The sequence below is a fragment of the Diceros bicornis genome, chromosome 40, assembly GCF_020826845.1.
Source record: "Diceros bicornis minor isolate mBicDic1 chromosome 40, mDicBic1.mat.cur, whole genome shotgun sequence".
Taxonomy (NCBI): Eukaryota; Metazoa; Chordata; class Mammalia; order Perissodactyla; family Rhinocerotidae; genus Diceros; species Diceros bicornis.
The window spans coordinates 19,467,600-19,494,253 of NC_080779.1; the positions used below are offsets into that span (position 1 = coordinate 19,467,600).

Below are 26,654 nucleotides of genomic sequence, written 5' to 3' on the forward strand. Positions count from 1 at the left end.
TACTTGATTGTTCCCCAAAGTTCAATCTACTCTTAAAGGAAAATGATTTGTCACCTTCTAAGATAATAAAAATAATCTGTTTTATTTTCTCATGGTAGCATGTTTTCTTTCCATTCATATAACAAATATTATAAGCAATTATAATGTGCTACTCACTGTATTTGGCACAATATTTTTCAGAGAATAGTTCTCTAAAGGTTCTGACCGATGACAGCAATGGTTAACTAAGTGAAAAGATTCCTGAGATGGCTATTTTTAAAGGTATAACATGAATTTGGATGTATAAGTTTTGGTGGGTTTGCTATGATTAAACATGTAACTTAAACCCAGGCATTTCTCCCTTTTGCCTCAGTCTTTTCTGATAAAGAGCCACTTGTCTTCTCCTACCTAGGACTCCAGGGAAGCAAGACACTCTAGTCTAGGCTCCTCTGGTGGAAACAACCTTTGTTCGCTGTTGGGCAGTACATTTGCTTGTAATAATAGAAATAAATCAGCTGCTGATGATGGCTGAAAAGGCCAGGGTATGGAAACCAAGAAGTGAGAGGCACTTCAGGGGATTTATAATTCTTCTCTTTTTTCCCTATGTGTTCCTTGATGACTTTTACTTGAGCGGCTGGAGGGAATGAATCTAAAAATAGTACCTTCTGTGATTCTGTTTGGGTCTTGCAAAATATTAAGAACAACTTCTCGCAACTCTTGTATTGGCTGGAAGGAAGGAAGGAAATACATGAACAGTATTAAAAATATTCACGGAAAAAATGATCTAAGGAACTTTGTGTAACATCAATTGAACTTCTTTTTATAATAAAAATGTTTCCTTTCTTACCTCTTGTCTAACTATAAATAACATTTAAAAAATTTCAGATATATAGGAATAGATCTATAGATTTACGGGAAAAATGAAGGAACAAAGAAAATGGTTAAATGCTGCCATGCTTTACTTTAATGAAGAGATATGTTTATAGAAAGTTGTCTATAATAAAATTTCTACAAATCAAATTAATTTTATTATCGATTTATATTATCCCATTGAAGACGTGTTGCCACATAATGATTCTGGCCCAAAGATGTAAAGCTAGCCATACAGAAAATGTGGCATACATTTTTAGTGTTGTCTTAACTGAATTTTTGTTTTTATCATAAAAATCATATACCTCATTACAGTAAAACTGAGCAAAAAGTCAAACATGAAAAAGGAAATCACCCATAATCCCATCACCCAAATACAATCTTTAGTTGGCATTTTGGGCAATTTTTAAGTGAAAAGAGTTATAAAACTTTTTTATCTTTGTGAAGATTAGTCCTGAGCTAACATCTGTTGCCAATCCTCCTCTTTTTGCTGAGGAAGATTGGCCCTGGGCTAACATCCATGACCATCTTCCTCTACTTTATATGGGATACCGCCACAGCTTGGATTGATAGGCGGTGCGTTGGTCCATGCCTGGGATCCGAACCCGTGAACCCCGGCTGCCGAAGTGGAGTGCACGAATTTAACCGCTACACCACCGGGCCGGCCCCTAAAACTTTTTGCTACAGTCTTTGTTTAGAAAAAATTATATAGAGATAGTGGTTTTACTAGGTTTTAGAGTTAAGTTATTTCGTGCAACGGCTCTGAATTATTGATTATGGATAGTGATGTGTTGGGTTTAATATATTTTTAGGTTCTTTAAGGGAGGTATGATTTTGTAAGTATTGGATATTGATGTTATAACTTTCTATACTATTACTTTTGATAAGTGCATATTTCTACAATGAGTGTAAAGTGAGACACAATCACTTGACAAGAAAAGCAATTCTACTGGTTTACATGTAACACAACTTTCTACAAAATAAATATTTTAATTAAAATGTTCATAAAGGACATATTGTACTTCATATTCTGTGTATGACTTTATGAAATGAATTAGAAGTTTAACATTACATTATATAACTGCCATATTGCAAACAACAGAGAACTGACATGAAAGAGAATTTTCAAGAAGTCACCCACCCAACACAGATACTTACTGTTGCCCCCTTTCGTATAGCCTCTTCATAAAGCCCAATAACATCAAAGGTGCCTTTACTTGCCAACAATTTTGCTTTGCAGATCCAGAATTTAGCAAATTTTTCAGCCTCGGGAATACTGGACAATATGGTAAATATTTCATTAGAATGTACACCCTGGAAAGAAGAAAATACCCAGAGGTAATTATTACCATCTCACTGTTACTCTCTCATCTCCTAATATTTATCATAGCAGGTATGCAGAAATCAGTCTGATCAATAATTTTTTTGAATTTTTAAAAAATTTCAATTTTACTGAGGTACAGTTTACATATAATAAAATGCACCCATTTCAATAGTACATTCCAATGAGTTTTACATTAATCATTAAATTTTAAGAGTTACGTGAGACCAAATAGACAGAAAAATGTTTATCATAGCTGAAGGTAAGGAATATGCTCTCCATTTTTATGAAAAACCAAAACCAAACCAAATCAAACCAAACCAAACCCTAGAGTAATCAACATTCACATATTTCTTACATATTTATAATAACGTGAACACTGAATAGTGAGTAGAATTTCTATGACTCTAACAGAAGTATGAAGGATGGCACAAGCATGCAAAGGTCCTAGGGGTGTATATATGCGTGTGTTGGGGATCCATGCAGATGTATATAATGAGGGTAAAATCCAACAAAAAGGAACTTTAAAATGGCTTCATTGATTTGGTTCCCTTCTGGCTTGTACCCAGAACAGGGTAGTGACACAGATCAGGAAGAATATGGGGAACTACCATGCCCAGAAACCCAGGTACTGGTGCACTCAACTAAGCAGCGCCTCCTACTCCTCCTGAGATGGGGGAGACACAAAGGTAAGCTCACAATCAAGAATCCCCAGTGTTTGAGAAAACCAACACTACATGAAAGAGGCATAAAACTCAACAACCAGAAGAATGAACACTGGAGCAAACAACTGAAGGAGCAAAGAGGAATAAATTTTAAGAGTACTGCAGTTAGTATCTTCTGAGTGATAAGAGACTATTGCTGTCATAAAACCAGAGCAGACTGTTATGAAAAAGAATTAGTAGAAGGGCAGAGCAGTGGCACAGACACTACTGAAGAATAAATCAGTGGGCTGCAAATTCGGCTGTGGAATTCTCCCAGAACCCAGTGCAAGAGAACAAAGAGATGAAGAATATGCAAGAAAAGTTAAGAGTTCTGGAGAATACATCTATTACTCAGGAATTCCAATATCCATCTAAGAGAATTTCTAGAAGGAAAAATAGAGAACAAAGCTGAAGACACACCCAAAGGAGTTGTAGAAGGAAATTTCCAAGGCCTGAACAAAGAAGCAAGTGTTCAGAGGGAAAGATCCCCAGAGACCCGGGCACGACGAATGAAAAAAGAACCATACTTAGAAAACCCAGGATAAAAAGAAAATCTTAAATGCTTCCAGAGATGGGAAAAAAGGGATTACCTACAGAGGACTGAGAATTAGATTGACATGAGACTTTAATAAGTCAACAACTCCAGATGCAAGGAAGAAAATGAAACAGTAACTTCAAATTTTCTAGGGAAAACAATTTGAATTTAGAAACTTCCCCCAGCCAAACTGTGATTCCAGCATGAGGGTGAAATAATGACATTTTCATGCATAAGGACTCAGAAAATTTACCATTCAAAACCCATAAAGTTACTAGTGAATAAACTTTAGAATTCAAGTGGAAGACTTGAAACAAGAAGACTATCATATATAATTTGCATGCCATGTTTGAACTTACACTTAGTACTTTCTCTTCTTTTTTTTTTTTTTTTGTGAGGAGATCAGCCCTGTGCTAACATCTGCCAATCCTCCTCTTTTTTTGCTGAGGAAGACTGGCCCTGGGCTAACATCCGTGCCCATCTTCCTTCACTTTATATGGGACGCCGCCACAGCATGGCTTGCCAAGCAGTGCATCAGTGCGCGCCCAGGATCCGAACTGGCGAACCCCGGGCCGCCGCAGCAGAGCATGCGCGCTTAACTGCTTGCGCCACCAGGCCAGCCCATACACTTACTACTTTCTTTTGTGATTTCAATTTGTATGCTTTCTTTATGGAATAAAGCAAACTGGATCAAACAGAAATGAGGGAAAAAAACCCAAAAGAATTCATGTAAATTGAACTACAAAACATAATGGCAGGGATATGTTTAAACATATGTGTAATTATAATAAATGTGTATGGGCTAAATTTGCTTTTTAAAAGCAGAGTTTCAGATTTTGTCAAAAAAATTTACCTGTATGTGTTCATATGAGACATGGAAGGGATGGAAAGACATAAAGGGATGGAAAAAGATTTACCAGACAAACTGTAACAAGGCAGATGTGGCAAGATTAACATCAGACAAAAGAGAAATCAAAGCAAGTCATGAATCTTTATGTACTTAATAATATAACTTTGAAAAATAGAGACTAAAAGTTGACAGAAATACAAACAGAAATTATCAATCACTAATCAGTGCCAGTGAGAGACTTTGGAATATTTCTTTCAGAAAGCAACAGCTCAAGTAAACAAGAAATAATTGCACTATTTAGATTTTCTAAGTTTGTTCTAATGGATATCCACGTAGAATTTTCTATTCAACGGAGAATACATATTCTTTTCAAATACTTTTGGAACATTTGCCAAGACTGATCAGACATTAAGACCAGAAAGAAAATTTCAACAAGTTTCATCAAGCAGAACACATACAGGCTACATTCACCAACCACAGTGCAGTACAATTAAAAACTGCCAGAAAGTTAGCCAGAAAAAAACCCCCAAAACAAAAAAACATATCTGGAAGTTAAAAGATATTTTTCTAAGATAACTTTTGGGTTAAAGAAGAATTCAAAAGGGAAATCTCAAACTATTTTGAACAATATGAACAACAATGAGAACATGTCAGTTATTAATCGATGGTCTCTTAGCTCCAAACCTACCTTTTATCCTCTGCTTGGTGATGCTGGGGCTGGAATTCTGTAAATCACTTTACGCTTTGACAGCAGCTCCCTGCTGGGTTCTGCCAGTAGGGGGCACTAGAGGGAGACTGCAGGGCTGGAGAAGATAGGGGACTTCCTCTTTCCTATTTTGCTTTCATCACCCCAGCAATTGTCCTTCACTCTGGCAGCAGCAGTTGGTTCTAGCCTTCACCTTTTTACCCTGGCATTGCAGATCCTGCCTCACTGTGCTCCTTCAGAGGCAAGAGCACCAACCGGATGACATCCTTTTCTCAAGGTCTGAGCCCCAGCCCTGCAGGGCCCCTCCTCCAGCTCCTGTGGTACCAGCATCTGCTGGGTAGAATGCCCTTCTTAGAGCTGGAGTCCCATTTCCACCAGAATTTGTCTCTCCTAGCTTCTAGGTTCTGATATTCCCAACCTCTCTTTGTTCCCCTAGACCCAGCGGAGGCTAGAACCAACCGCTGCTTCCTGAAGTTATTGCCACTGTTACCTCAGATTCCCTTTTGCTGTCAGTCCTGTGTGTAGCATCCATGTCCCCTCTGATGATCCCTTCACCATTTTTGTGCACACAGGGTCACAAAGTACTTTCATGTCCAACAGCCAGCATCTGCACCTCTTTGTACGTGTCCAGAGAGTCAGAAGTGCCTGGGAATTTCTGTCCCCCCAGGAGCAGCAATTAATCAATGACCGTGGAAGTATTAATATTACAGCTCTCTTGCCCCAGATCAGGGTGACTCCGAGAAGCGTGGCCCACATTGTCTCCAAAGCTCCCCTGTGGGATTGTGCCACAGTTACCCTCCATGGACTTTGTTTGACACCACACCCTGCTTGGCCTCCTTTCCTTCCTCGTCCCATATCCCCACTCCCCTTCCAATTTTCCCTGGGAGCCTCTTCCTAATAAATTCCTTTTTCACATAAGACACTGTGAAACCAATCCTCACACTACATTGAGGTACCTATCTATTGAGATACCTGGTGAGATTTCTGTTTTTCTGACTTGACTCTGACTGATACAGAACATTACCTAGTCAAACCTGAAGGATATGACCAAAGCTAAACTCAGAGGCAAATTTATAGCATTAAATGTGGTTTTAAGAAAATAAGAAAGACTGACATAAATGATCTAAGCTTTCAACTAAAAAAGCTAGAAAAAAACCAATAAACATAAAAATAGATACAGACATTGATATGAGAAAAAAATAGTCAATAAAACCCAAAAGATGGCCTTTTAAAAAGATTAATGAATAGAGAAATCTTCAGCAAGTCTGATTTAAATAAAAGCCAAGAAATTGACTATAACTGGCTTAAGAAACACAAAACCTAAATAGACCAATGACCATGGAAAAAATTGAAACAATATACACAAAACCATCCCCCACAGTGCAGATGATTTTATGGGCAAGTTCTTACCAAACCTTCAAAGAACAAAATAATTCTCATGTCATATAAAGTATCTTCAGAGTATAGGAAAAAAGGAAAATACCCAACTCATTTGACAAAGCCAGCATAATACTGATACTAGGAATACACAAGAAAAGACAACCAAAGTACATAAAAATCTGAAAATAACTGCAACTCACAAAACAAAATTAGATACTTCATTTCCCTATGCACCTATATTGTATGCACATGCATAAAAACTATCTGGAAAGATAAGTGGCAACAGTGGCCACCTCCAGGGAGAAGCCTGGGATGCATAACAACGTGTGTGTGTGTCTGTCTGTATGTGTGCCTTTTTTTGCTTCATATCCAAATGTCAAATGTTTACTCTTTGGACCTTAAAACTTAAAAGAAGGCAAAGTTCCTTTTGGAGCCCTCTGGAGCCAGACTGCTTGGGTTAGTGTCCCAACTTCTCTATGCCTCAGTTTCATTTGTAAAGTGGGCATAGTAATAGTTGTTATGATAATTGTATGAGATAATATAGGTGCTTAGAACAGTGCCTGGTATACAAGAGCCATTATTCAAGTACATGTTACTACTATTATTGCTATTATTATTCTTCTCCTACATTAAAAAGAGTAGCTACCTTTCTGCATAGACAGAGGTTATCTCCCCTACACAATATTTAAGAAAAATGTTTAAAGACTCTAAGATTCCGGGCCAAAGCCTTGGGAGATCATCTTCCTCACTCACCCCTTCAATGAGCTGCAGACATTCTGTCAGAGTATTGTTAATTTTATTGGACAGTTCAAGTTGTGCTTTCTTTTCTTCCTCTTCCTTTTCCATACTCTTCCAGAATGAAATATTCATTTCCTCTATTATTTTTCTTTTTGTTTTAAGTTCCATTGGTGGCCGTTTATAGATTTTTCCCTTAGATTTCTGCCATTCTTCCAGTTGTTTCCTGTTATGCAATTAAAGGGAGGGAATGGTTTAGGGTTTTTTTTGTACATAGTCAAGCTTCTAAAGTACATGATATGCATAGATTATCACTAAACACCTTCAACTACAGACAAAGTCAGGAGAATACAATTAAAAACAATTTACAAATGGGTAATGGCAGCACTGGTTGCCTCCAACCCTTAAGAAGGCAGATGCCAAAGGGATTATTAGGATTACGGGTGGCTAGCATCTCAGCCTTTAAATTTCTTGACCTCATGATTATTCTTCATTATTTTTCTCTGAAAATTTTCATTTCATCTGTATGGACCTCTGATACTTGCTTTCCTAAGACATCCCTCCACCTCTGAGATCACTAATTCAGTATTCCATTTCTCTCACCATAAGCTTTCTATCTGCCACTCAATCAGACCCACCAAACCTGCATTCTGCCCTCAACAGGGTCTTGGCCACTCAAAGTGACCCACTTTGCCCAGGTCCTTAGCCCTCTCCTAACCACACATGACGCCCTTTTTTCCTAAACAAGATCAATACTTTCATGGCTCTTTTCTTAAGTAGCAGGCTGCTGACGGTGTCAAGTCCTAATCCTCGCTCTCCACACTATTCACATTCTTCACTCCTGCTACTACGTAGTCAACAGACTACTGTTGGAGAAGACACCAAGACATGTAGACCCAAGCGTTTGGACGTAGGATCTTTAGCTTCTTTAAATTACAACTACACATTTGTGACTCACAAATGTAGATTTCAGCCCAGATCTCTCCCTAGAGTCCCAAACTTTGTAAAATCCACTGCCTAGCTGATATCTCTTATTTGAGGTCTGGCAGACATTTCAAATTTAATATTGTCCAAAACAAAGCTCTTGATTCTCACCTTCATATCTCTTCCCAAACAGCCTTCCCTACACTGGTAAATAGTACCCTAATCTACCCAGTTGCTAGGACCTAAAACTAGGAGTTGTCTTTGAGTAGTCCTTTCTTTCTCCTACATCTGACACATCACTGTATAGTCAGTATTACTTCTATCTCCACTACGACCATCCTAGTCCATATCATTTCACCTTCTGCCTGAAATGCCACAGCAACCTCCTAACTCATCTCCTTGCTTCCACTCAAACCCTTATCAAATTCAACCTGTGCACAGTAGCTAGAGCGATCTTTAAAATGTAAGCCAGACTGAGTCACCGCCAGGAATTTCCCATGGCTCTTGGAATAAAATTCAAAATGTTTTCTATGGCCAAAAAGTGCAGTGTAATTTGGCTCCTGCCTCCCTCTCCAACCTTATGTCATACGCTCTCCCCCTCACTCGCTACCCTCCAGGAGCTCTAACATTCGTTCAGTTACTTGACCCAAGCTCATTCCTGCCTCAGGGTCTTGCATTATCAGTCTTCAGTCCTCTGCTCAAATGACACCTCCTTGAAGAGGTAATTATCCATAATTATTCTTTCCTATTTAATCAATGTGTTAATTTTCTGTCTTCTCCACTAGAAGGCAAGCTCTATGAAGGCAGAAACCCTAGAAGTCCCAGTGCCTAGCAGTGTCTGGAACACAGAAGTGTTCAATAACAGAGTAAAATTCACTTTTTCAGTATACAGTTCTGTGAGTTTTGACAAAAGCATGAAGTCATGTAACCATAACTATAATCAAGATATAACATCCTCAAAAATTCCCTCACGCTCCTTGGTAGTCAACCCCGCCCCCATCCCTAGCTCCTGGCAATCACCACCGATCTGTTTTCTGTCCTTATAGTTTTGCTTTTTCCAGAATGTTAACAACTGATTAACTCTATTGTTTCTCTCCTTGACTCCAGAGCACAATCCATACAGTACTTATTTCAGCTCCAACTGCTCCCCTTCACCTTCACTCTAACCACCTGTTTAATGATAGAAGTAGAGACGTCTGGCATGTGTTTCTTCTATGTTCCTGGCATTCTTCCTATCTCCTCAGCCTTCCTCCTAATCATAAATGAAGAGGGAACTTGCCTTTGCTAAAGTCAACTTATTCCTAGGACTTCAAGGCCATGATTTTACTATTCTCACACTTTCCATAGATACACCAGAGAAAAAGTTCCATAAGGTTAGACACTGTGTCGGTGTGCTCACCACTCTATCTCCCAGCGCCTGGCACACTGTAGGTGCTGCAGGAACACTCGAGGATGAGTGAGGGATAGATCACTCTATCCCTCTCCACAGACTCCTTCTCTTTTGTAATCAAACATGGCCAACACTCCACACACTATCTTAAGATCCATCATCTGTTATCTGGTCTAGACTATGAGCTCCAGGGTAGAGACTCTGACTTCCTCATTCACCAGCTCATGGTCTTTGCACTCAGTTTCTTTTGCTCAGAAGCTTCATCCTTCTTCTTGACACTGTCCTTTTCTCAGCCCAGACGTCATTGTTGAAAGTACTTCCCCTGACCTTTCTATCTGAAGAAGTCATCCCAGCCTCACTCTCTTAGTCACATCACCCTGAATTAAGTTGTTAATTTTTTTTGTCTCTTCAGGAGGGCAGAGCTTGTTGGTGGTGCTCAGGGCTGTATTCAGAGAATAAATCCTGCCCTCACTTCACCCTGCTACACCTTTTAGCTACTATCTAATTTTAAATTTCATTCACCCTTGTCAGGAGTCTCATTTTCTACTCCAACCAAGTGTACATAGGTGTTTCTCCTGGGAGGTTCACCACAGTATGAGACTGTTTGATCCTGTGCAGAAAGTGTACGAAATCCTTTGGCTCAGTTTCAAGCATTATGTATGTTAATGTTAATCCCCAGCAACATGAGATCCTGATTTCTACCATCTGAACTCTGTATATGGACTGATTGCTCCTTTCTGCCTCAGCTTACTTTCCAAAACTTGGCCTGCTCAGACTCATGGAAGCTTCCTGTTTCTTCTTCGCTGATAACTTTTCTGGATTTAACCACTGGTCTGCTTGACAGGGGACTACCATCTCCCTGCTTCCTAACTATGTAAACTCACTACTCGGGCTCCTCCTGCCCTGTCCTCTTCTATTGATGTTCAGTTTCCTGAGGGTACTTCTCAAATGAATACTCTACATCTGCAACCCCTATTTCTCACTCAACCATTTTGTTTCAGTTTCTTCTTAAAAAATAAATCATTTCAAACATACAGAAAATTACAGAGAATAATTATAACAAACGTATATACCACCCAGCTCTATCGAGTCTTAATATTTGTTATATTTGCTTTGAATCTTTTTTTCAGGATTGTGGCTAAAAATTACTCAGGAGCCATTATCTATAGCCTATTTCCTGACCGAGTATTCCTGATGGACAATTTGCCTGATCCTCTTAAATTACAAAATTTTGGAATTAAAGCAAAGTACCTTCGATCCTCTGCTGTGGTCTTCTTCTTAATATGTGGATTCGTTTGGGTCCCATTTGGGACTCCTTTTCCACGTGTGGTTGTGTCGCCAGCTTGAGTTTTGGGAGCTGTCTTGGTTAGAAAATGGTTCTGGGGAAGAGCCTTTTTCAACTTGGAGTCCAAAGTCCATGCTTTTTGTTGACAGCTGTTGTTGCGTTTATTCCCATTGGTTCCATTTGCTCTTAGGCTAGGGGTACTTGGAAGCACTGCATTAAAGCTGCCAACTGTCAAATCAGGCCTTTGGCTTGTGGCTTTCGATTTTTGCAGTACACATGATGTCCGAGGTCTAAAACAAGGCTGAGTGGATTTAGGATCTTGCTTAGTGTTTGGATGTCTGTTGTTATTTCCTCCCTGAAGCACACTGGGGTATGTCCTGGGTTTAGCGTGTTTTACTTTCTCTTCAGTAACAGCGTATGATTGTAACTTAGTTTCATTTGGTCTTTCGTATTTACTCCTATTAACCTTTACATCCCTGACCACTGGTTTCTTTGATGCTTGAATCCTACTAAGGGTCTGAACAAAGTGAGAGGAAACCGTCTTTGGAGGTCTTTCTCTTGGTCTTACAAGATCTGCTCCTCTAGAGAGTTGCTTTGACTTTATTGGTGGAATCTTGATTTGTCTTTCTCCAACACCCTGCTTATTAACTCTGTCTTTCAGAACAATACTATTTACTGAACTTTTGCCCACGGCTAGTTTAGGAGCCAAACTGCTCTTGGTTTGATTATACGAGTTAGTCTTTGGCTTACTTTTGGTCTGTAATTCAGGATTTGGCTTCCTCTCAGAGTCTGGCAGGGTTTGGGGCAAGTTCTCTTTGTTCTCTTCTTTTAGAAAGCTATCCAAGGATTCCTTTTCAACATGGGCATTGTCCACAGAGTCCGTACATTTAGCATTTGCTTGATCTGTTACCTGCTGCTTTGTAGTTTTCAATTCCTGTGTATTAAGTGACCCCACGGTTCTTCTTGACAGTTCTCCAGTGGAGGAGGATCCAGCTTCATGCTGTTGTTGACTACTGCTAGAAGGCCGAGAGTTTGGGTTAGACGAAACACATCCTGAAGTCAGCCTTTTGCCCAGAAGTTTTGGTGGCTCCATCTTTGACTTCTGGGACCCTGTGATACTGGTAGGTCTGGGCTGAAGTTTACTGCTGATGGGTCTTGTAGCTTTGACAGGCAAAGCAACATGGTTGGTAACATCCTTTTTGGGTCTAATAGTCTAAAAAGAGAAAGAAAAATATCAAAAAAGTAAATTCATAAGAATAGCTTACTGTTTTATAAAATAAAAAAATTAGTTATTTGGAATTTCACTTAAGAAAGTCGAATCCTGAAAAAATAAAGAAAGGCTCGCTAATAGATTTTTTTGGTGAGGAAGACTGTCCCTGAACTAACATCTATACCAATCTTCCTCTATTTTGTAGATGCTGCCACAGCATGGTTTGATGAGCAGTGTGTAGGTCCATGCCCAAGATCTGAATCCACGAACTCGGGGCTGCTGAAGCAGAGGGTGTGAACTTGACCACTATACCACCAGGCCTGCCCCACAAATAGATAATTTTTATAACTTGAATTTTTTTTTCTTTTTTTGTGAGGAAGATCAGCCCTGAGCTAACACCTGTTGCCAATCCTCCTCTTTTTTGCTGAGGAAAATTGGCTCTGGGCTAACATCTGTGCCCATCTTCCTCTACTTTATGTGGGACGCCTGCCACAGGTGTGGCTTGATGAGTGGTGCGTAGGTCCACGCCCAGGATCCGAACCTGAGAACCCCAGCTGCCAGAAGCGGAGTGTGCAAACTTAACCTCTACGCCACTGGGCCAACCCCATAACGAGTTTCTATCAGAAATATATCAGAATCTTTTAGCTTGATAGAATTAAGGAGAGATGCAATGAGGATACAAAAATTATAAACAAATTTTTCTCAATTGAATAAGTATTTGCTGAATGCGCATTATGTCCCAATCAAGTGTCCTTCTAGGCACTCTGGAAAGATACACACGTAATAAATGTGTTATGTTAGGTGACCTCCCAAGTTCTTCCCAGTGCTTTGTATTGATACACTAATTTTTTTAAAACAACATTGCCTTTCTAAGGGTCACAGTTTCAGTGAAGAACCTTTGTCTCATCCTTGGACATCAGTGGCAAGGGTAGATGCTGGGAAGCCTCAGGTGCTTTGGAACAGCTCTCAATAAGCTTCTAACATCTCAGGAGAAAGTCATATTCGTGAAGTCAGGACAGGATTTTAAGGTTAGATTCTGTTATTAATAACTAAATGTTTCAGTGATGTGATTTAATTTTGGATAAGAAGGGTAGGACTAGGCTACAGAGAACTTTAAAAACTAGGGAAGGGAGTTTAGAATTGATATGGTAAATAATAAGAGCAAGCCACTGTGGATTCCAGAGCATCTGCACTGAAAGCAATTTCTCAGAGGGGAGAATTTGGCAGTGATTTGTAGAATATATGTCTCCAGGAGAAGATATGGGAGTGCTCGAGTTACTACTCTCTATTTTTGATTTGATAATACTGCTAAGAATTACTAAGTAAACTTTGTAAGTGTGTAAAGGAAGTCAGTGACCAGAACCACTTGGCATTAAGGGCGAAGAGATGTCCATCCTAGAATAGTATGATGGTGTGTGGTGTTGCTAGGGGTGGGATAAGGGGGGGTTGGGAATGGGAGGCAGAGAGATGGATGGTATACCCATATGGCTATAGCTGGGTTACCCCTAGACCCCCAACATTTACATCGACCTCTGATCTCTCCATCACTGCTTACTGAAGAGGGAGTGGTGTTGGTGGGAAAATTTCCAAACATGTGCTATTCCTTAGTTGTTCTTTTCTGTACATTTAAAAAAATTGACATATAATTTGCACCCCATAAAATTCACCATTTTAACACAAGTGGGTTTTAGTATATTCACTAGGTTGACAACCATTGCCACTACCTAATTCCACATTTTCATCACCCCAGAAAGAAATCTCATACTTGTTAGAAGTCACTCCCCATATCTCTCTCCCTGCAGACCTTGGCACCCATTAATCTACTTTCTATAGATTTGCCTATTCTGGACATTTCATATAAATGGAATCATACAATATGTGGCCTTTTGTATCTGCTGTCTTTCACTCAGCATAATGTTTTCAAGATTCACTCACGTTGTAGCGTGTATCAGTATATCATTATTTTTTAATTAATAAACTTTATTTTTTAGAGCAGTTTGAGGTTCAAAGCAAAACTGAGAGAAAAGTACAGACAGTTCCCATATACTCCTTGTCCCCACACACGTACTTCGTTACTTTTTATGGCTGAACAAATATTCCATTGTCGGATACACCACGTTTTAGTTATCCATTTATCAATTGAAGGACACTTCAGCTGATTCCACTTTTTGGCTATTATGAATGATGTTGCTATGAACGTTTGTTATAAGTTTTTGTGAGAGCATCTATTTTCAGTTCTCTTGGGTATATACCTAGGAGTGGAAGGGCTGGGTCATATGGTAAACCTATGTTTAACTTTTGAGGAATTGCTGTTTTCCAAAGTGGCTGCACCATTTTACATTCCCACCAGCAATGTACAAGGGTTCTAAATTCTACACATCCTCCCCGACACTTATTATCTGTCTTTTTGATTATCACCATCCTAAGGGGTGTGAAGCAGTATCTCATTGTGGTTTTATTTGCATTTTCCTGATGGCTAATGATGTTTTCATGTCCCTATTGGCCCTTTGTAGATCTTCTTTGAAGAAATGTCTATTTAGATCCTTTGTCCATTTTAAAATTGGGTTAGCTGTCTTTTAATTCTCGAATTCTGAGAGTTCTTTATATATCCTGGATAGTAGACCCTTATCATATACATGATTTGTAAACATTTTCTCTCTTGTACAGTTTTTATGTCTTTATTTTAGATCAGCCTGACTGTACTAACTTATTGTAGGTGGTAGAACTCATCACGCAGTTTCAAGCATTTCATTGAGAGAGGAAAACTGGGCTGAGAAGAGTCATCAAGCCAGTGGAAAAGCCTGCAATCAATATGAAATCAGACCAGTGGAGCTGGAAGGGGTTTTAGAGATCATTAAGTTGACCCCTTCCATTTGAGAAGGAAAGAGAGCTGCCCAAGGTTAGGCAGGGCATTAGAGGCAGGGTTGGAGCTAGAACTTCAGTCTCACTGTTGGTCTCTGACAACTCACCCCAGAATTGATGGATCAATTTAACTAAAAAAGAAAAAAAGAATGTACAAGGAGGAACGATTGATTCAAATTGGATTTGGTCACTTCATTCTGGATATATGAAGCCAGAGAAGGGAGAAAATTCACAAAGGAAATAACTGGGTTTAAATCGAGAGAGATTCACTGAATGTATACTAGGTACTGTGCTGACTCTAAGGGGATATAAAGGGGATCTAAAGATGAGAGGAGATGACATCTGCCCCTGAGGAGCCCTAATAGAAAAGACACAGACTCAAAAAAATCATGATATGATGAAATAGGGGCTATAACAGAGCTGGGAGGGATTGAAGAGCTCATCTTATCAGTGGTTTTCAAGTGTTTTTGTTCATATACTCCCAAAGTACTTTTTAAAGTTAGCATCTAACATTTTTCATTGTTAGTTTAAATAGTTGCAAAAGATGTAATTTCAGGCACACTGTCAATATTGACATTTTAAGATAAAATGAAATTTGATATCCACTATAATCCACTTAAAAAACTATATAAACATACTCTCCTTTAACAATTGAAAATATAACCTTACCCTTTTCTCCTTGGTCTACTTTCGTTCCAGTTCACCACAAAATTTTTATCCCAGATTATAGTTCATTACCCTATCATACTTCTCAACAAATACATGTATATAAATTTATCTTAATTTGTATTTATCATAACTATAAATAATTCAGCAAAAGAAGATAAATGTTACCAATTTTGATCAATAATTATTAAACATAAAAAGTAAAATATTTTTTCATAAAAACATAGAAATATATCTCTTAATGAGTTGGTTGGAGCTTTCCCCCCACTATTAGTTCATGTATTCACTGGGAGACCTTATATTTTCTATTGATAACAAATTTTATACATTTTTAAATTTGAGGTCTGCATCAATGTTATCCATTTTCTTTTTAAATAAAAACACTGAGAGACATCATCATGGCAGTGTGAGAGGTTCCCTTTGTCTCTTTCCTTCAACCTATAGCAAGTAAAACATCCATAACCCAACGAAGGCTACATTGCCCAACACACCAGGATACCAGAGAGATCCACACATCGGTACGTATGAAAGTGGGTGGATTGGAGCACATAGAGGAGGCAAAACGGGGGAATGGCAGAGGCAGTGCCCAGGACCCTGAGCCAGTCTCCCCTAGCTCCAGAGAATCCGGTGGGAAGCAGCAGAGGTGCACATAGGACTCTGGCCAGCTAGCTGTGGTGGCACCTGTGGCCATGGGGAGCAAAGCAGCAGCAGAGGCAGAGCCCCATGATTCTAGGCCCCTGGCCACGACTCAGAGCCTGGAGCTGCACACATGGCTCTGACATCCCAACTATAGCGGCGCCTGTGGCCACAAGGTAATGGATAACAGCAGAGGCGGTGCCCCACGAACCTGGCTCCCTCCCCCTGCCAGGGTGGCAGAGCTTCTGACCCAGGTGATTCCAGAAGCAGCAGAACCATCAGCCATCCCTGAAGCCCTGGTGGTGAAGCCGGCAACTGCAGCAGCAACAGCAAGGCATCAGTGACCCCCAGAGGTGCAGGCAGCAACAACGAGTACCAGTGACACTCCGAGTAGAGGGGGTGGAGGGTGGAACTTCTCAATCCTCAAATATAACCAGAAGCAGGTTGGGTAAGAGCAACCAAAAACTAGCGCTATAGTGCCACCTACTGAAAAACAAAGAAAGGCCTCTAATCTCCAACTGGCTGAAAAGTTTAAATCAAAACAAAGCTATACCTAAATAGGAATTGCTATGACAAATGCACCAGTAGAGGAATAACTCAGCAAGTATCACAAAAAGCCACGATAACACAGCATCACAAAAAGAAAATAGTTCTCCAGAAACTAAACATAAAGTCATGGAAGATCTAACTGATAAAGAATTCAAAACAGCTGCCATAAAGAAGTTCAATGAGCTACAAGAAAACTCAGAAAGGCAGTTCAATGAGCTCAGGAATGAAACCAATGAACAGAAGGAATACTTTACCAAAGAGATTGAAATTCTGAAGGAGAACCAAATAGAAACTCTGGAGCTGAAGAACTCAATAAATGAGATGAAGTATGCATTAGAAAGCACTGGAAATAGAGCAGACCATATGGAAGACAGAATTAGCGAGCTTGAAGATAGAAACCTAGAAATGATGCAGGTAGAAGAGGAGAGAGAACTAAGATTTTTAAGAAATGCAGAAATGCTATGAGAATTATCTGACTCCATTAGAAAGGGTAATATAAGGATAACAGGTATCCCAGAAAGAGAAGAGAAAGAGAAGGGAGCAGAGAGCTTATTTAAAGAAATAATAGCTGAGAACTTCAGGGGAAGGAACTGGATACACAAACCCATGAAGCTAACAGAACACTCCATTATCTCAATGCAAAAAGACCTCCAAGACACATGATAATAAAACTGTCAAAAGTCAATGACAAGCACCATGTCTGACCGGGCAAGAGAAACAATAGAAAAAATAAACAAATGGGACTACATCAAACTAAAAAGCTTCTGCACAGCAAAGGAAACCATCAACAAAACGAAAAGACAACCTAACAATTGGGAGAAGATATTTGCAAACCATACATCGGATAAGGGGTTAATCTCCAAAATGTATAAAGAACTCATGCATCTCAACAACAAAAACACTAACAACCCAATTAAAAAATGGGCAAAAGACCTCAACAGACATTTCTCCAAAGAAGATATACAGACGGCCAACAGACACATGAAAAGATGTCCAAAATCATTAACTATCAGGGAAATGCAAATCAAAACTACAATGAGATATCTCCTCACGCCCGTCAGAATGGCTATAATTAACAAGACAGGAAACAAGTGTTGGAGAGGATGTGGAGAAAAGGGAACTCTCACACACTGCTGGTGGGAGTGCAAACTGGTGGAGTCACTATGGAAAACAGTATGGAGACTCCTCAAAAAATCAAGGATAGAACTACCATATGATCCAGCTATTCCACTGCTGGGTATTTATCCAAAGAACTTGAAAACACCAATGCAGAAAGATACATGTGCCCCTGTGTTCACTGCAGCATTATTCACAATAGCCAAGACTTGGAAGCAACCTAAGTGCCCATCAAGGGACGAATAGATAAAGAAGCTGTGGTATATATACACAATAGAATACTACTCAGCCATAAGAAACGATGAAATCCAGCCATTTGTGACAACATGGATGGACACTGAGGGTATAATGCAAAGTGAAATAAGTCAGAGGGAGAAGGTCAAATACCGTATGATTTCCTTCATTAAGTAGTAGATAATAACAACAACAAACAAACACATAGAGACAGAGATTGGATTGGTGGTTACCAGAGGGGAAGGGGGAAGGAGGAGGGCAAAAGGGATAATTGGGCACATGTGTGTGGTGATGGGTTGTCATTAGTATTTGGGCGGTGAACATGATGTAATCTATGCAGAAATAGAAGTATAATGATGTACATCTGAAATTTATACAATGCTATAAACCAATGTTACTGCAATAAACAAAAAGTTAAAAAAACAAAAAAGTCAATGACAAAAAAGTGTATTAAAGGCAGTCAGGGGAAAAAAACCCAATAACCTACAAGAGAACCCTCATTAGGTCATCAGCAGATTTCTCAGCAGAAACTCTACAGGACAGGGGAGAGTGGAATGATACATTCAAAGTACTGAAAGATAAAACTGTCAGCCAAGAATACCCTATCCAGCAAAAGATATGTTGCAGATATGAAGGAGAAATAAAGGCTTTCTCAGACAAGCAAAAGTGGAGGGAGTTCACCACCACTAGACCTGCCTTACAAGAAATGTTGAAAAGGGCTCTCCTACCTGAAGTGAAAAGACAAAGGTACGCAAAGCTTTCAGCAAGGTGATAGACAGACAGAATCAAAAAACAGCAACTCTAGATTAGAATAGGTTAGTAAACACTTAAATATAACATAAAGGCTAAAGGGAAAGGAAGCATTAAAAATAACCATGACCATTGCAATCTGGTAACAAACTCATAATACAAAAAGGGATAATTTTTTTAATTGATGTCTTAATAGTTTATAACATTGTGAAATTTTGGTTGTACATTATTGTTTGTCAGTCACCATAGAAATGCCTCCCTTCACCCCTTGTGCCCACCACCCCCCTTGCCCCTGGTAACCACCATACAGTTCTCTCTGGCTGTGTGTTGATTTATATGCCACATATGAGTGATATCATGTGGTGTTTGTCTCTCTCTCTGGCTTATTTCACTGAACATAATACCCTCCAGGTCCATCCTGTTGTTGCAAAAGGGACAATTTTGTCTTTTTTATGGCTGAGTAGTATTCCATTGTATATATATATACCATATCTTCTTTATCCAGTCATCAGTCAAGGGACACTTGGGTTGCTTCCACTTCTTGGCTATAGTGAATAATGCTGCAATGAACACAGGGGTGCATAAGCCTCTTTGGATTGCTGATTTCAGGTTTGTTGGATAGATTCCCAGCAGTGGGATAGCTGGCTCATATGGTGACAGATAAAGGATAAAGAAGATGTGGAATACAATGGAATACTACTCAGCCATAAAAAAGGTGAAACCTTGCCATTTGTGAGAACACGGATGGACCTTGAGAGTATGATGCTAAGCGAAATAAGTCAAATGGAGAAAGACAAGTACTGTATGATTTCACTCATATGTGGAAGACAAAAACGACAACCACATAGATACAGAGAACAGACTGGTGGTTACCAGAGAGGAAGGGCATTGGGGAGGGCATTTGTACTGTGACAGATGGAAACTAGACTTTTGGTGGTGAACACGATGTAGTGTATAAAGCAACTGAAATACAATGATGCTTACCTGAAATTTATATAATGTTATAAACCAATGTTACCTCAATTAAAAAAAGAACTGAGAAAATTTGTTCACATTAATAAGTAGACGGGAATAGGAAATGTTTTGTTATAGCAGTAACAGTCAATTCTTCTCATCCAGAGGCATATGCTAAAAATGACATAGTGGGCCAGCCCTGGTGGTGCTCTGCTTCCGTGGCCTGGGTTTGGTTCCTGGGCGCAGACCTACACCACTCTTCCGTTAGTGGCCATGCTGTGGTGGCGGCCCAAATATAAAAAGAGGAAGATTTGGGCCGGCCCAGTGGCTTAGTGGTTGAGTGTGTGCGCTCTGCTGCTGACGGCCCGGGTTCGGATCCGGGAGCGCACCGACGCACTGCTTCTCCAGCCATGCTGAGGCCGCGTCCCACACGCAGCAACTAGAGGGATGTGCAGCTATGACATACGGCTATCTACTGGGGCTTTGGGGGAAAAAATAAATAAATAAAAAAAAAAAAGAGGAAGATTGGCAGCAGATGTTAGCTCAGGGCGAATCTTCCTCAGCAAAAAATAAAAAACAAAACAAAAAAAATAAAAATCACATAGTGATCTCTCAGCAAAAAATTATTTTTAATGTTCTACCAGATGACAACATTGAATGCAAAGAACTGGAAGCTACCTGAACTGTAAAAGGCTTTTTCAACATCAACACCAGTATTCCAAATTGCCCCTTGGTTTTGTACCTTGGAGGTATTTCCATTCCAGGGCCAAGTACCATATTAAGATTAGGGATGGGATGGGTGAGTGGTTTGTTTAAAATAAGCAGAGAAAGAAAGAACTGAAGAAGGATGGAAAAGGTAGGAGACAGAGGACAGTGCCAAGAGAAGTGGGAAAGGAGAAACTGTAGGTGAGGCGCATGCTACAACAAATCAATTTTAGGCAAAAGCACATACGGAAGCTGCAGATCTGGAAGATCTGGAAAATTGATTCTGTTAAAATGCCTAACCGTTGGACATCATTTACGTACTGCCAGAGGGACACATATACCAATCTGCGGACATTTCTAGATGTATTTCAATATGCGTCAACTCAATTCTTTCAAACAACTCTATGAGATATCTCCTTTATTCCCATTTTACAGATAAAAGTTAGGGGCTGGCTGGGCCGTCCCCGTGGCTTAGTGGTTAAGTGTGCGCGCTCCGCTACTGGTGGCCCGGGTTCGGATCCGGGGCGCACACCGACGCACCGCTTCTCCGGCCATGCTGAGGCCGCGTCCCACATGCAGCAACTAGAAGAATGTGAGGCTATGACATACAACTATCTACTGGGGTTTTGAGGGGGGGGAAAAAAAAAAGGAGGAGGATTGGCAATAGATGTTAGCTCAGAGCCGGCCTTCCTCAGCAAAAAGAGGAGGATTGGCATGGATGTTAGCTCAGGGCTGATCTTCCTCACAAAAAAAAAAAAAAAAAAGTCAGGGGCTGGCCTGGTGGCGTAGTGGTTAAGTTTGTGTGCTTCTGGCAGCACGGGGTTTGCAGGTTCGGATCTCAGGCGCGGACCTACGCACCACTCATCAAGCCATGCTGTGGCGGCATTCCACATAAAGTAGAGGAAGATGGGCATGGATGTTATTCCAGGGCCAATCTTCCTCAGCAAAAAAGAGGAGGATTGGCAACAGGTGTTAGCTCAGGGCTAATCTTCCTCACCAAAAAAAAAAAAAAAAGTTAAGTAACTTGCCCAAGTCACTTAGTTAGAAAATGAAGGAGTTAGGATTTAGACCTAGGCAGTTTTTAACTATTATACATTACTATTTCTCTATAAATTTAAGAGCATGGCTCCAAGGAATCTTTTCAAATCTTGGTTCAATATGTTAAAACTCCTGTATAGGAACAGAAAATGAAAAACTTTCTGTGTTCTTTTGAGTAGTAACACCACAGGCAGAGTACATCAGAAAAGCTTTATTCAAATCCTGGGTCTGACCCTTACTGGATGTATAATTTTGGCCAAGTACTTAATCTCCTTGAGCCTCAGTCCTCTTATTTGTAAAATGGGAATAATAATGATAATGATAATGATATCCATCTACTAGGAAAGGTGCCATAACGTTCTGGTTTTCACAAGATAGTTTTGATTTATGCCTGTTGGCCAACATAATTATTAACAACACCTCCTTTTACTCTCAAAGGTATCTGGACATTAAATCATATGGCCACCCTTCTCACAGGGTTGTCTTGAATATTAATGGTGGTATTGTGTGTAAAAGTGTCTTGCCGAGTACCTGGATGATAATAAACACTCAAATGTTAGCTATTACAGTTAGGTATAAAAAATGTTTTACAAACTATAAAACAGTAAACAGTTGTTTTTTACAATTGTAAATTGCATGATGCTTTATAAAAATGATTTATAAATCGTAAAGCACTAAACAATTGTAATGATGACTATTATTTGCCTAGTCCTTTTAGTTTCTCCTAAGTTCCATAATTGCCTTCCCCACTTCATTTTTATCTTTGCAACTGTGTGAAACAGATAAGGCAGGTATCACCTCATTTAAGAGATGATTTACTGAAATCAGTATTGTCAGCTTCTAGAGAAGCCTCTGGGAACTCTGAATGAGGGCCTTTTCCAGCAGATTATTCCTTTAAGACTTGCATGCTGCACTAGTTCACTCTGCATAAAGTAGAAGTATAACCCAATGATTCCCCTGTTCACATCATTATGCACCAATTTTGCCTTGTATACATCCTCCGTAGTGTCTAATGATGTCATGTGTACACATAACATATATAGTCCATATATGACATATACATGCCTATGCAGATAGGTGTATATGAATATATGTATATGTGTGTTTGCGTGTGTGTTTAGTGACTGAATCATTAAAACATTAAAACTGGCACCAATGTCTCACTTTGGGCATCATTATGTCAGTTATACTTTAGAACTTAGATAAAACTATGATTCTAAAGATTAAAGGTAGGATTTTTATTATTTTATTGCAGATGAAGAATTTGTCCCACTTTCAGAAGGCTAATTTCTCCCATTTAAACCTTAAGTATGTTAGGATTCTTTACCATTCTACCTACAACCTAGCCAAACTGAACTGATTAGGAAACATATTCTTGTTAAGTAGTGTGGAAGACCCAACACAGGTATTCTCTTTTAATGACTACTGAGCTATGTAACTTCATGGCAGCATACCAAAGTGGTTAAGACCACAAGCTCTCAGCTCTGTCACTTAATAGCTATGTGACCTTGGGAATTTACTTAACCATTCTGTGACTCAGTTCCCTCACCTGTAAAATAGGGCTACTAATAGTACCTACCTCATAAGGTTGTAAGGACTCAATGAGTTAATGCAAGTCAGAAAAGTGCCAGACATATAGTAAGTATTCAATATATGTTAGCTATTAAGAGGACCAAAGTGCACTTAAGGATTTTTTTTTGGTTCACAAAACTGAACTACAATATGTTGTACTTTTCAAAAATGATTCTGTCTCTTACCAACCAAATTTTTCTTAAAAATTTAGGAGAAATATCTTTGCAAAACATGTTCTTTAGGTTGCTAATATCTTTATTATTTTTATTACTAATCATCTAAAACAGATATTTTTTAAAAGACTAATTTCTACTTACAGATTTAGAAGGTGGAGGATTCGGGCAATTATTCTTGGCTTTTAGATAAGGCCTATAAAAGACAAAATAAGATTAATTCTTAGTACAGAAGGATCAGCAAGGCTTGGGAATTATAGTGATTAAAAATTATTATCATTAGAATTTTAAATCTTTAGAATTTCTGTATACGGTAAAATAATTCAAAACTATATTCAATAAAAAGTTTCCTTATCATCCCTTCCTTGGTCCTGTTACGCTATTCCTCGGAGACTACAACCGCTCTTATTCATTTTTTTTTGTGCTTCTTTCAGAGATGTCCTATGCGTAAATATAGCATTCTAACAATATTAATGAAATATATGTATTTTCTTCATATTTGCATAATCTTAGTCATTCAGACATCATTCTCTGAACACTGCAACGTGCCAGGCACTAGAGATACAATGCCAAATATGATAACTAATTGCTTCTTTAAAAAATTTTCTTGTTTTAAGTATCTTCAAATAGTGAATTCTCAGGGGGAGAAGAGTGACATAATTTAAAAAACAGGCACATATGAAATCTAGCTAGTGAGACCGAAAATGCAGAAAAATAGGAAAGTAGAGGAGAATTTAGAAGGATTCAATCTCCATGGATCAAAAACAATTGCCAGACTAATAGGGACTTTGATCCTGACTTGATGTTTGTCTCTCCCATCTTGAACGTAAGCCCTGGGAGGGCAAGGACTTCTCTGTCTTCTTAAGCACCATATCTCGAGAACCAAGAGTGACTGATATACTATAGGTAGCAAATAAATATTTGTGGAATAAATGAATTAGGTTTACGTAATCAAAGAACCAGAGTTGAGTAAAAACTCAAAGTAAAAAGAAACTAAAACAAACGGTGAAAGTTAACTTTGTAAAAATTCACTTTCAAATAAAAACTTAGCAACATGGTGGGGGGAAAATATATCGATGCTAAACAAGAGGGATAAATAACACCACTAAGATGGCAAGATGTGGACAAAAGACAAAAGCGAGGCAGTCATATTCTGTCCACCTCAAGAGTAAGTGCTAAGAGAATGACCAAAGAGCACTGTCAGGCTAGAGGATGCCGCTGTGCAGCTGTGGAGGACGGATTGCAACCAACTCTCCTGCTTTAGCAGGACACACCAGAACCAGGGTCATTCAACTCCCTGACCAAACACTACCTTCACGAGATCACTGCCCCAGGAAAAAAAGCAGAGAGAAAAAGTTTCCAGCATTGTAGGTGATGTTGTAGACCCTCCCCTCCTTCCTTTGGAGACTGTCACAAAATGCTTAAATAACGCTTAGATCTTTGCCCAGGGCTTTTTGTTATACCTGGATTGAAACACCCTTTTTCTCATAGGATCCCATCACAGACTGAGTAGACTGCAAACAAAAGAGCTGTGGTTTTGAAAAGGCTTTAAATTGCCATTAGCAACCAGGGCAACAAAACTCACGTAACTGTGGGAGATAAACTCACTTGGTGTTTTGGCACTTCAGTTTTCCCTTGGCTGCTAGGTACTCCTGGAGCTTTCTCTGTCGCTCTTCTGCAAAATAGGCAAGCAAACACACAACAGAACTTCAGCTTGATTTTCACCAGTTCATTTATATTCTAAAAGATGACACTTTTCTGTAATGATTTGGGCTTTGGATCATAATGTGATCAAGTCCCTAGCCCTAAACATGTGCCTCTAGGTTAATATCAACATCATTTATATGCCATGTCCTATACTAAGCTCTTCACACTTACATTGCTTTCCTTACCGCACAACAATCATATGAGTTATTTTAGAGTCTGAAATCTAATGAGGGTAAAGGACATGCCCAACGCTACTCAGCTCATATATGGCAAAGCCAAGATGTGAAACTAGGTTTTTTTTGTTTTTCTTTGCTGAAGAAGAGTCGCCCTGAGCTAATATCTGTTGCCAATCTTCCTCTTTTTTTTTGCTTGAAGAAGATTCGCCCTAAGCTAACACCTCTGCTAATCTTCCTCCACTTTGTATGTGGGTCGCTGCCACTGCATGGCTGACGGAGAGGTGTAGGTCCGTCTCCAGGATCCGAACCCGTGAACCCCGGACCACCACGGAAGCCGACCACGCGAATTCAACCGCTGAGCCACCGGGCCGGCCCCAGAAATGGCCCCTCCTTAAGGGTTCTTATGTAAAGCGTCTAAGACAGTGGCCAGGACCTAGCAGACGGTCAAGGGGCAGCACTACTGAAACCATCGGAGCACCGCGTGCATCTTGGCGCAGGCGGCATCTGAGCAGGAGCACTCTCAAAGGCGGCAAAGGGCTCCAGGCACATGCAAGGGGTCGGGGAGCCCAGGACCCCGAGCCCTCGGTGCAGAAGAACCCCACCAGCTTCCCGCGCGCGCAGGCTCGGGGGACGGCCAGGAGGAGGGCCCCGCGCTGGGGTGGGGTGCTGCATCTTGGCAGCTGTCAAGCTCGGGCGGCGCAGCACAGAGGGGCCCCCCGGGCTCTGCAACCTGGGTCGGAGAGCGCTTGGCCTCCTGCTGGACGTGCGACCCTGGGCAAGGGGCCTCGGCGTCTACACGAGGGGACAACGACCTCTTCCCGCAGAGCTGCCGCGGGAGCTGCCGGACGATGCCTGGGGGGCATGTGGCCCCGCGCACAGCCGCCCCACCCCCGCCCAGACGTCTCACGGGGGGCTCCCGTCAGCGCCCCCCGAATGGAGACGCCCAGCGGGGCACAGCGGCAGGCGGGCGACAGGACGGCAGCTGCGGCGGAGAGCGCTCACTGGAAGCCTCCCTCCTTCCCCACCCGTGCCGCAACGCCCGCAAGGCCCGGGGCTCACGGTCACACTCACCCGCGGCGGCGGAGGGCGCGGGCGCCACCATGACTCCTCGGCGACAGTTTTCCTTCAAGGGCCGCGCCCGCAGCTGAGCCGGCGCGCCGCGGCCGCCCGCCCGCCCGCTCTCATTGGCTGCCGTGGGTTTGAAACCGGCCAGTCGGAAGCAGGGGAGGGCGGGACGAAAGGAAACAGACGCTTGCGGTTGGCTCTGCCTCTCAAGCCCTTCCCGGCGGGCCCTTTGATTGGAGGAACGTGAAGCGCCGCCGGCGGACGCCGTGTGCCCGTCGGCCGGGGCGCCTCCGGGCTGCGGGGCCGGGCGGGTGCGGGGGGCGCTGCGCTGAAGCCCGCGGGGCTGGCGGCGGGGCGGCTCGGGGCCGTGTGGGCGGGGCCGCCGCGGGCCCCTCAGACCCTCAGGTTCGCAGGAGCTGTGCCAAAGTGGGCCCAAACCGCAGTGCGCTGAATTCGGCCGCTCCTGACGAGTATGTACCTCTTCCTTGCTCAGGGTCCCATGGATCGAAGGTCTCTCAGTCCTTGGTGCGGCAGGGTGGCTCCTTTCTCATTTTTCACTGTG

At 40.9% G+C, this 26,654-nt stretch overlaps 1 protein-coding gene across 2 annotated transcripts in view; it reads right to left on the reverse strand.

Moving 5' to 3' along the window:
• Positions 1 to 26,159, reverse strand: part of CKAP2L (cytoskeleton associated protein 2 like) — a 29,809-nt gene extending 3,650 nt beyond the window's left edge. The window contains exons 1-7 of one of the 2 annotated variants that reach the window (XM_058534625.1): positions 26,099 to 26,159; positions 24,753 to 24,819; positions 23,289 to 23,340; positions 10,646 to 11,892; positions 7,099 to 7,306; positions 2,008 to 2,163; positions 642 to 705 (exon numbers count right to left, since the gene is read on the reverse strand). In XM_058534625.1, the coding sequence (XP_058390608.1) occupies positions 642 to 705; positions 2,008 to 2,163; positions 7,099 to 7,306; positions 10,646 to 11,892; positions 23,289 to 23,340; positions 24,753 to 24,819; positions 26,099 to 26,129 (1,825 nt within the window). In that variant the 5' untranslated portion in view covers positions 26,130 to 26,159. The remainder of the gene's footprint in view (positions 1 to 641; positions 706 to 2,007; positions 2,164 to 7,098; positions 7,307 to 10,645; positions 11,893 to 23,288; positions 23,341 to 24,752; positions 24,820 to 26,098) is intronic. The other variant, XM_058534626.1, reaches the window with a different exon arrangement.
• Between the last annotated feature and the right edge of the window lie 495 nt (positions 26,160 to 26,654).